Consider the following 12,187-nt stretch of genomic DNA (forward strand, 5'->3'; position numbering starts at 1 on the left):
AGAGTCCGTAGAATCTTGTAAGATTACCACCAGTATGCCCACTTTTTCAAGGGCCACTTCCTTAAGTACACAGGGATGTAGGCCATCTGGGAAAGGGCTTGATTTTGAAACTTTTTACTTATGTAATTTTATAAATGATCATTGTTTTGTATTCAGAGATAGTAGGAACTGCTGATGCTGGAGAATCTGAAATGACAAGGTGTGGACCTGGATGAACTCAGCAGGCCAAGCAGCATCAGAGGAGCAGGAAAGCTGACGAGGGTCTAGACCTGAAATGTCAGCTTTTCTGCCCCCCTCATCCTGCTTGGCCTGCTGTGTTCATCCAGGTCTACACCTTGTTATCTCATTGTTTTGCATTAATTTTTTTTCAAAACATTCATTTGTATGGTCAGTTAAACATTGGCTATCAAAATTGATCGATTGGTCTACAACAGAGACAAGGCTTTACACAAGGCTCGACACGAGGCATTACAGCGATTTTTTGTTTTTATTTGTTCATGGGATCTAGACATCAGTGGCTGGCTTGGCATTTACTGCTCATGAAGTGATCTGGAGAAAGTCAAAGTGAACTGCCTTCCTGACATTGCTGCAATCCTACAGGTGTAGGAACACCCACAGTAATGTTACGAAGGCAGTTCCAGGACTTGACCCAGCAACAGTGAAACAACAGTGATGTATTTCCAAATCAGGATAGTGTATGCCTTGGAGATGAACTTGCAGCTGGTAGTTTTCCCCATGTGTCTGTTGCTTTGGCCTTTCCGGGTGCTGAGATTGTGGCATTTTGTGGCTTTGGAGGGTTCTGTAGAAGGAGACTTGGTAATTTGCTGTAGTGCTTCATGTAGGTGATACACACTGCTTCCACTGTGTGTTGGTGTTGTAAGAATTGAATGTTGAAAGTGGTGGCTGTGGTGCTATTAAAATGGATTGCTTTGTTCTGGATGGTGTCGAGCTTCTTGAGTGTTGTTGGGGCTGCACTCATCCAGGCAAGTGGAGAGTATTCTGTTACATTCCTGACTTGTCCTTTTTAAATTGTGGAGATGGGAGTAATGTGATTGGTACTGGTCTCCTTATTTGAAGAAGAATGTAAGTATGTTGGAAACAATTCAGAGAAGGTTTACAAGACTAATACCTGGAATGGGTAGGTTGTCCTATGAGGAAAAGTTGGGAGGCTTGGTTTGTATCTGCTGGAGTTGAGAAGAGTATAAGGTGACTTGACTTTAACTTAGGGTCCTAAGAGAGGTGCGCATGAAATATATCCTTCCTAGGACAAAAGGAAGTTGATTCTTCGAATATTTTAAGGTGGATTCTTGATGAACAATGGGTTAAAAAGCAATCAGAGATAATGAGAACTGCAGATGCTGGAGAATCCAAGAGAACAAAGTGTGAAGCTGGATGAACACAACAGGCCAAGCAGCATCTCAGGAGCACAAAAGCTGATGTTTCGGGCCTAGACCATTCATCAGCGAGAGGGTTGAAAAGTAATGCTGGGTAGATAGTCTGATCAGATCAGCCATGATTTTATTGAAAGATGGAGTAGACTTGCTCCACCAAATCCTTCCCATTTGTTGCCGGCCTATAGACTGACCAAGCAGTGTATTTTCTCCAGTTTTGTTCCTTAGCTCTAGCTGAATAATTTCTGTCCTTGATCCTCCAGGACATTGTCTTCCATAACCACTGCAATGTTGTCTTTAACCGATGCTGCCACTCAACCCTTTCTTCCTATCATTTCTGAACACCTCACAGTGAGGAATATTTCAATGTACCTTATTATGTATGCACAATTCCCTTATGATACTGTTCTTGTTCTATCTTGCATTCACTGCCAGGACCTTCTGAGATGCATATGTTTAAATCCCTGCTGTGTACCAGGTGAAATGCCACAGGCAGGAAATGGCCTTACAGTACACATAGTGGGAGGGAAATTAAAAAGAAAAGCTTCAGAGGACACATAGCCAGCTCAGGTGACACTTAATTACAAACAGAAACTCACTCATAAATCTATTGCTGCTTTGCGCTATCACCCACCTGATGAACTGTCTTACAAATTGTAGATACATGAATGAAGCTTCAAAGACTACACATCCTTGGTGCCATACTAAGTTAGAACCCTTCTGGAGTGTTACTGTATACCCAATACTATTGTACATCATGCTACTGTTCAGTGTGTGAGCATCACATGTGAGAGAGCCTTCAAACTGTTGAAAACGCTAACCTTTGTCGAATAGAAAAAGCAAAGAAAAACAAACATGGAAAGAGCTGCATTGGCTTCTGGGAAGAAAGAGTGGTTGCATGCCCTTTTGAGCAACAACGAATTCACTGCCAATGATTGATCACTTCGCCCAACTGTCATCAACTGGAAGCAGGAGTCGGTGCAGATCTATCTGGCTTGATGCATATTATGTTGCAGCACTCTATCTGATATTCCTCAATGTCTTCATATTCCCTCTCAGAAGACTGTTGCTGCTGTTCATTGACCATGTGTTCCCTTTTCGCCTGCTGTAGCTGCGCATAGCACAGCATGCTAGGATGTTACAAACAACCTGTCAGGACTGTCCTGTGCGACACCCCCAAACCAATCGAAACATCTAAACTTACCTTCAGGCTCCACAATGACCCTGGAAAAATGAGTGGCTTTGTTTAGGGATGGCATAGTGGTTAGCACTGCTGCCTCACAACACCAGGGACCTGGTTTCGATTCCACCCTCGGGCATCTGTCTACGTGGAGTTTGCACATTCTCCCTGTGTCTGTGTGGGTTTCCTCCGGGTGCTCTGGTTTCCTCCCAAAGTCCAAAGATGTGCAGGCTAGGTGGATTGGCCATGCTAAATTGCCTGTAGTGTTCAGGGATGTGTAGACTAGGTGGGGTATAGGGGAATGGGTCTGGGTGGGATGCTCTGAGGGTTGGTGTGGACTTGTTGGGCTGAAGGGCCTATTTCCACACTGTCGGGGTTCTATGATCTATGTATTTACACTTGGCCTCAGTATGTGAACAATCCACTATAGTTGTAGAGGATTGTCCTTGTCTCCTATAACTGTTGTTACTACCAGCCCTTGTAATGAAATAGGAACGTGAGACTTCTCAAAGAAGTAGCCCTCGTGGCAGCTTCTCGGCTCCCATGTTCAGGCTTCTAAGATGTGGTACTGATGATCACAGGTGACTTGCACATTGTTGAAATGGAACCCTTTTCTATTGATACCGTCAGCTAGGTTAAGATGTGCACCAAATGTAACATGTTCAGTCTGTAGTGCCCTGCGCCTTGAGGGAGGTCAGCTGTGTTAATAAAACTTACCGTCCAGGTTGCTCCTCTCACATATGAAGTGTGAGATTTGGCACAGTAGTTTTCTTGCCTTTGTTGTTTGTGGATTGAGAGATTCCACATAGATTCTCAGTGGATCATTGAAAGTAGCCAGCTACGTAAAACTTCAGCTCTACTATCTTGAAAGCCACTGGGATTGGATAACCATGTACCCATTCAGGTCGCAAGTCTTGCTCCAGCAAATGACACAGTTCAGTCATGGTGTCCCAGCATATCATCAGTCTGCGGTGTCACTCCACCTCCGACTGAAGGAAATGGTATCAAAGATGACTGTCTTTGGGCCACTTGTATGTCTTCTTTGATCTAAGGGTACTTTCAGCAACAATTTCTTTATGTGGACTCTGGTCAGCAGCCTCTGGATGTTACAGCTGGTCCTGGACTTGCTGGTGCATCTGTTCCTCCCCAGGTTCTCTGAACCTTCGTTGCACCATGGTGACAGTGATGATACACCTTGCTGTAGCTGTATCCGTTGGTTATGGTTCCAATGGGCAGATCAGGGAAATATCCAAAACAGAACAGGTCCTTAATAATGTAAGCAGTCAACATTAGCATCACACACAAATGTGATTGCACATGGACCTTTGACATGGTGGATCTTATTCTGATGTATGTAGGACAGGCCATGTTACATAAACATTGTAGGAGATTGAGAGTGCAGCAGGATTGCTGAAACCTTATCTTGTTCTGGCCCCTTCCCACCCTTGATAAGGTCGTGGCGAGCTGTCTTCTTGAACTACTACTATCCATCTAGTGTAGATAGATTGATAATGCTGTTAGGGAGGGAGTTCCAGAATTTTGACCCAGTGACACTGAAGGAACAGTAATACGTTTCCAATTCAGGAATGGTGAGTGGCTTGGAGGGCAAGTGATGGCATTCCCATGTTTAGGAGCAGAAGTAGACCATTCAGCCCATTGAGCCTATCCTACCATTTAACACAATCATGGCTGATAAAACACATCAATGCCTTTTACAAATCCCATCCTCATAACTTTGTATTTCACTCATAACCAGAACTCTATTAATCGTTACCTTGAACATATTCAATGACTGAACTTCCACAGCCCTCTGGATTAGAGAATTCAAAACGCTCACAACCTTCTGAGTAAATAAAACTTCTCATTTCAGAACTGGTGGCATCTGTTTTATTTTAAAATTGTACCACTTGGTTCCAGATGCCCCAACCATGAGAAACATCTTGCCTACAACTACCCTGCCTATCCCTTTAAGTATTTGTAAGCTACAGTGAGATTACCTGCCATTCTTCAAAACATTAGAGAAGATATACCCTGCCTGCCTCTCTTCAAAGGACAGTCCTACAACCCTGGGAGGAAGTCAGGTGAACCTTTGTTGCACGCCCACTGTGGCAGTAATTTCTTTCCTATAATAAGGAGACCAAAATCTGCACACAGTACTCCAGATGTGGTCTAGCTAAACTCCTAAAAAACTGAAAACTTCACTACTCCTGTACTGAAATCCTCTTGTAATATGGGCTAACAACCAATGGACATCCTAATAACTTGCTGAATATCAGCCTTGAAAAATTTTTTGGCCCAGGCATCTCAGTCCTTTGTACACCTACACTTCCCAACCTATTACTATGTAAGAAATATTCTGCAGATCTGTTCCTTCTCCAAAGTGGATAACCTCACTTACTTCCACATGGTATTCCATTTGCCATGTTCTTGCCTTTTCTTTAGGTGTGTCCAAATGCTTTTGAAGCTGTTTTACATCTTCCTCACCTCAGATATGTTTCAATTGAAAATGTAGAAATATTACACTTGGTCCCTGCCTCCAAATCATTGATGTATATTGTGTATAATGAGGCCAAAGTATTGATGGTATGGTACCCCACTGATCATAGCTTACTAAAACGAGAATGACCCATTTGTCCTACTGTCTCTTAGCCAATCATTAATCCATACCAGTATATTACCTCCTATCCCATGTGCCTTAATTTTTCTAACCAGCCCCCTGTGGGAGACTTCGTTAAAGGCCTTCTGAAAATTTTATACTGCGTCCATCAGCTCTCCTTGAACAATTTTGTTTGGAACGTCTTCAAAAACCAAGTTCATCAAACACAATTTTCCATTTGCAAATCCACTCTGACTATGCCCGATCAGGTCATTTTCATCCAAGTGTCAGTTTATCCCATTCTTTATCATAGATCCTGCAGTTTGCCTACCACTGATATAAAGCTAGCTGGCCTGTAGTGCATTTTTCTTTCGTCTTGTTCCTTTCTTAAATAGTGCAGTGACGTTGCTACCTTCTAATCTGCAGCAATCATTCGAGAATGTATAGAATTTTGGAAGATAACTACCCATGCAGCAACAATCACAGTAGCTACCTCCTTCAACACAATGAGATTTAGACTATCAGGTCTTGGGGATTTATCAGCTTTCATCTCCTTTAATTTCTCTGCTATAATCTACTTAGTAATGCTGGTTTCTTTCAAATCCTCCTCTCTAGCTACTTGGATCTCTAGTTTTGGAGTGCGACTATGCAATTTTCGAGCATTGACTCCCAGTTCCAGAAGTTGCTGCCGCATATAGTCCTCAGAAATCTACACAGAAGAAAAGGTTTGCAGGAGAATTGGTTCTGGGAAATTTCTTGTCTCTTCCACAGAGAAAAATGATACAAATTAATCTTTTACTTTCTCTGCCATTTCTGATGAAAGAATGTTAACTTGAAATGTTAACACTTTCTTTCTTCACAGATGTTGTGTAACCTGTTGACCATTTCCAGTATTTTCTGTTTTAAGTATCATCAAAATGTTAAGGCTGGTACAAACTTGAAAATGTAAAAATTAATGAGCAACATAGTGGCAGACGTCAGGTGAACATAGACCTGTGAAATGTGCAAATTTATGGCGGATGCAATTTAATTTGCTAAGTGTGAAAATTTTACACCATTGCAGAAACTGCTATTTTAAGAGAGAGTGGAAGTTGTAAGGTCTGGGCGTACATATTACCAAGTCCTTGGGATACTTTACTTTGTAAATAGGATTGTCTTGATTTCACACTGCACCCTGCAATCTGCTTACACCCATAAATCTGCAGCATTATTAAGGCCACCATTTTCCAACTCTGTCTTGCCCCATATTCACCCTGATCTAAGCACATCTATTCCTCAGACCTACATTCATTACCTCTAGACTTAATCATTCCAATTGATAATGGTAAGTCTCTTACATTCTATCCTCAGTAAATTTGAGGTTATCCAAAACTTTGCTCCCCATGTCTTAAGTCCCATTTTTCTATGACTTCATGTTCACTAATGAACACCATTTTGCATAATGTCTTGATTCTCATCCTTGTTCTGAGACAGCTCCATAGCCATGACCTCTCCCCAGACTCTTGCTCACATTTCTCTAGGATAGAGTGGTTCCTGTTGAAGTGTAAAACCAACTGCAGCCACCACTCGGGTTGGCAGAACCTCCACCTAATTGCCACTACCCCCACCTCCTCCATCAACTTATGAGCCTCAACGTAGAGTTCCTAGTGCCAACTAGGCACTTAATTCCCTCAGGGTTCTTGGAGATAGGGTTGGTGAAGGTGTCCACAGCATTGGATGGCACGGGACCCCAAAGAGCCAGCCCACTATCCTCCTTTGTGCAGAGCATTTCAAGAGATCAACTACAGCTTGTAAAAAGGACATAGATAATCATGGGTAGGGGTGGGTAAAAATTGAAAGAATATATGGAGATCGGTTCGGGATATTGTTTTCAGAGAACTCAAATTGAAATTCAGGGCTGAATCATTATTCTTTGAGTAAAAGTTGATGCTTCCATGTGAGTGACTACCTGATGAGAATGATTTATTACACTTCTGGAGCCAATAATCAGAAATTGCAGCTCCATTATCCCATTACCACCCTGTACTGAAATAAGTGTCTCCTCTACAAACTACAGCTTTTGTATAGGACCAGGAACATGTCCTAACTGTCAACAAGTCCCCTATTCTTGGCACCCCAATCTTACCATGAACCTATGGATTTAACACCCTAATGATAAGATCTTCATGTGTGATTTCTGATGACGTCACCTTGCCTCACCACAGCTGAGTGAGATCTTGTGTTCAATGTGTTTCCTCAAGTCCGTTGTTCTCCCTGGGCTTAGTCACTCCCATTTGTTCTCTAAGGCCATCCCAGTGTGTCAATATGCTTCTGACTTGGGGAACTCCAAGCCGAGATGCTCAAACTTTTCCATTATATCCCCACTTTCAAACACCAGCCCTATTCACTTCTCTTGCTGTCTTGCCCTCTCCAGCTTATTAGTTTCCATTCTTCCATACTGTTAGTGCCAACAATCTATTTCCAAAATGTGGAATCTTCTCTGCATTCTACACAAGTTTGGGAAATGCAATGAGATTTTTTTAAAATGTACATCAAGACTGCTATAAAAATCCAGTTTTTGCTGCTATTAAGAAGCTTCTTTCTTTTTCCAGATTCAAGGTGGTGATCCCACTGGTACAGGCACTGGTAAGGTCTTATGTTTACATTCATTCATTCTTACAATCTGCAGAGTTGTCTTGTAAAGTTCATGTAAAACACTTGACGATTTTATAAACAAAATAAGACACAGTGACATGATGCTTGCAATATGGTCTTAGCATCTCACTCACCCGGCCAGGCTTACACCCATAACATATTCGTTATCTTACAAAGTTGGAATGGAAGTCATTGTGTTTTCTTAATTTGTTGAAGAAGGGAGATTGATAAAATCAGTGTGGAGCTGGAGGAACACAGCAGGCCAGGCAGCATCAGAGGAGCAGGAAAGCTGAAGTTTCGGGTCAGCATTGGCACTTCTTACTATCTCTTGATAAAATCATTGCTCCTTTCCTTGACATGGTAAATAACATGCACATCACTGACTCTCAGTGCTAAACAGGTAACACATGAAGCAACAAGCATTGGAATTCATCAGAACAACCAGTGATCATGCCAAGACAGTCTGACCCAGCTCTTCCTGGTACAAGGCATTCAGTCAAATGGCTTCAGTCATCAGATGATTTTGTTTTTTAGGAATGAGAGAGCCCTGAGACAATATGGGTCATTCCATGAACTTAGATGGTGTGATACGTTATCAGGGCATCGTGCAAGGTGAACATTGCAAATTTGTTGTGGAGTCCAACTTTCACAAGCTTGATAAAGTCTGCATTGTTGAAATTAGAATTGTTTCCTAGACACGTTATGCTCAGTGGAATAAATAAAACTGTTCTGGTCATCTCTTGCAGCTCATATTACTGGAGGTCATAAATTGAGGTCAGCTTGGTTTATCTTGTAGAACATTAATTGCAGCAGGAAGCGTTTGAAGTAGAGAGTAGTTGTTTGCTTCAGAGAGGTTTAGTCATTGTCTGGCTAGCTGTATTTGGACTTGTCTGGAAACAGTCAGAAATCACACAACAGCAGGTTATATTCCAACAGGTTTATTTGAAAACACACGCTTTCAGAGCATCAGCCCTTCTTCAGGTGTTAGTGAAACTCCAAGGCTCGGAAAGCTTGTTTTCAAATAAACCAGTTGGACTATAACCTGGTGTCGTGTGATTTCTGACTTTGTCCACCCCGGTCCAATACCAGCACCCCCCACATCGTGTCTGGAAACAGTGTAAGTTTTACGAATCTATATACTTGATAGTGCTTTACTGGACCTGAATTTGCTACTGTTTAATATCTTGTCTTTTTTTGTTACTTGAAAAGGTGCTGCCTGAGAAAGGGGTGAAATATTAAGTCTTAGCTTTTATCTGCTTAATGTTTTATTTCTCTTTCATCAAATTATTCTAAAACTGGTGTTGTACAATGTGTTTTCAATCATGCACTGCTAATTCTACATGCTCCACTACCTTATTAGATCCATGTGAGAAACTTTTCACTGCTCTGGTTGCCAGCAGAGCATCAGACCACAGCTATTTTCAAATTCTGCACTGAAACTTGTATTGACATTAAATTTAATTACTCTGCCACTTTCACCAAACCCTTAATATTCTGTTCAGGAACTGCACAATGTGCAGTGTTTCAGGCTGAGGATCATGGTATTCAAATCTCCATTACCAACATTAATGCATTTTTAAGTTTTCCTGTAGCTTAGAATGGCATCACTGATGGAAGCCAGTTTTGTACCATCCCAGACACTAGTTGGGACTTCAGCTATTCAAGAAACAGGTGCATGCCCTTTGCATTATAAAAGAATTACTTTAAATCAATCTGTTTGGAGATGTTTTGACACACCTCCATGTGAGAATTGAACCTGGAGCTTCTGGCCCAGAGGTAGGGGTTCTACCACTGGAACGTAAGATCCTCACCTTAGTACAATGCTATTTGGAATCAGGACTTTAGATAAGTTTAATTGTACGCTTTCAACAAAAAACCACACAACACAGTTTTGAAGAAGGGTCATTAGTGCTGAAAGAATAATGCTGTTTCTCTTCACAGATGCTGCCAGACCTGCTGTGTTTCTCCAGCAATTTCTGTTTTTGCTTGTTTCAGATCTCCAGCATCCACAATTCTTTGTTTTGTTTTGTTTTGTTTTATTTTAAACATGGATGTTTAAAATGTGGAGGTATGTGCACATTACCCTGGAGTTGGTGCTTTCTGGCATATAATTAAGAGCAGGGAGGATCCAGTTTAACAAGTTCTCTTCAAGTCCCATCCATTTGGAAGGTTTGCTATTTAATAGCAGATCTCATTTCCAGGTCTGTAGTCTGCAGGCCCATGAATGCAGAAACCAAACCACAATGTGAATACCTTCACGACAGATAATTCTAATAAAGGCTGTAAATCATCCACTTTGATACATGGAGTAAGCCTTAATTATTTCGTACCTTTGAAGCAACCGCATTACTACTTAAATAGATTGCTTTTATCTAATGTATAGTATATGCATTAAGTTGGTTTCCAAGGCCAAAAATATCAAAAACTTTCAAAGGTTATTATGACAATTCTTGTATGTCTGAGACCAATTTAAGTAACAGAAATATAGAAGTAAACCCACCCTGCAATCACCTGCAGCAATCAATTGTGAACTACTTTGCTTTGAAAGCATATTAGCACTTTGGAGAAAAGTTAGTTTTAGAAACATTAGGCATCAATGAACTTCCTTACTTCTTTGATCTGTATTTATCCCACTTATGGAAGAGGAAGACTATTGGTCCATATTAGCGGTTCACACATTCAGAAAGTCTCTAAAGACTCACGTCACATTATCTAACTGAATATTAAATTATGCCTGATTTTTGACACCTTACCTCCATTCTGTGTATAATGAATATTTTCCTGACAGCCTTAACTTTTTCTTTCACCAGTTTGAACCTGCTCCCTTGTGTTCTAATTTACTTTGAGCTAGTGTTACCTTTATCGTTTACCATTTTGTATCCTTGTTATTTTCTTTGGAAGCTGAAAAGAGGAGTCCTTTCATTCTTTCTTATTGGGGAAACTTGTTCTTTAAATGTCATATGCTGAAGAAAGGTTTCGCTTATGAAAATATGCAGGGTATAAATATCAGATGGTCAGTAATATGTAAAGAATTCAAGACAAATGTATTTGCCATAGAAGCTGTTAGAATGTGAAATCTGCTACCAAATGAGTTGTTGAGGCAAACAATATAAATGCTGAATGGGTAAACTTGGTAGGTAGGTTAGGGAGAAAGGAATAAAAAGATATGCTGATGAAATTGGATGTGGTGAGGTTTTAGGTATCTTCCTTGGACCATAAGCATCTGCATGGACAAACTGGACCAAATGGTAAGTTTCTGTCTTATAACTTCTATGTATTTGTTCTGTTCAGAACTGAGAATAGTTGTTAAGGAATGAGGCCATTGAAGCATGACCTCCTCCAACTTAAACTCGTCTGTTTTCACTACATGGTCTGGCATTTTAGTTACTGTGTTGAGTCCTGCTGTACAATGATGGAGCCTTTTAATTATACTCCATTCTTCCTCTTTCATTTAAATAATGTGGAATGTTTCAAGTATTGGAGTTCAAAGGTTAGAAAGTTGTGTTTCAGTCGTATAAAGCCTTGATCAGACTCTAACCAGACAACTCTATTGTGAGCACTGCTCTTCAAGAAGGATATATTGACATTGGAATGACTGTAGCACGAATTCATCAGAATACAAAGACTAAATTATGCAAAATTTGACCCATCTTTTCTTTCATATAGAAGCCTGGCCAGTGACCCAGTTATGGTTATGGTCCCAAGATAATGAAAGAATATCTCATGATTGCAAAGTTTTGTTGGATGCCATTAGACTAGAGGTTAAACCAATCAGAGAGACAACCAGCAAAAAGATTTAGATAGTTGGAAAGAATTTGAGGTAGATCCTGGAGTGCCAGATAGAGGACAACCAGCTTTGTCACAGATTTGTATAGAAAACTCTCTTACAGATGAGACTGAGGCACATTGCTCAGATATTGAAGAGCAACTGAGGAATGGACATGTCAGAATGGAATCTCCCATGGTAGGAAAAGTAATCCTGAACGTTTGTTTTAGATCTTAAAAAATGCATTTCTGCAGTGTGAGAACTTTCAGAGAAGAGTGGTTCTTAAACTTCCTGAAGAGGAAAGCAATGTAGAAAGAAAGCTATGAAAAATAAGCAAATGCTTTCATAAACAGAGTGATGCCAAGATTTTGGTATTTTTCAGTCAGATCTGTTTTACTGAAAGTGAGCTGTGTTCAACTAAAAGCGAATCTAACAATGTTTTATTTGTATCAAAAGGAAAGCTTCTAGGCATCTTTACGATACTTGTTGATGGCGTCTTATGGGAAGATACTTTGTAATTTGAAGAATGTGTTATTAATAGGATTAAAGAATAGAGGATTGAAAGTCAGGCTTTATTGGTTTTTAAGTACATTGGTTTAGACATTAACCAAAGTAAGTCT

At 40.6% G+C, this 12,187-nt stretch overlaps 1 protein-coding gene across 1 annotated transcript in view; it reads left to right on the forward strand.

The window, feature by feature from the left end:
* The window catches only part of ppil2 (peptidylprolyl isomerase (cyclophilin)-like 2), a 339,015-nt gene that overhangs the window by 193,119 nt on the left and 133,709 nt on the right, over window positions 1–12,187 (forward strand). The window contains exon 14 of the mRNA XM_048555946.2: window positions 7,759–7,792. Within this exon, the coding sequence (XP_048411903.1) occupies window positions 7,759–7,792 (34 nt within the window). The remainder of the gene's footprint in view (window positions 1–7,758; window positions 7,793–12,187) is intronic.

Source organism: Stegostoma tigrinum, chromosome 26, assembly GCF_030684315.1.
Source record: "Stegostoma tigrinum isolate sSteTig4 chromosome 26, sSteTig4.hap1, whole genome shotgun sequence".
Classification (NCBI taxonomy): domain Eukaryota; kingdom Metazoa; phylum Chordata; class Chondrichthyes; order Orectolobiformes; family Stegostomatidae; genus Stegostoma; species Stegostoma tigrinum.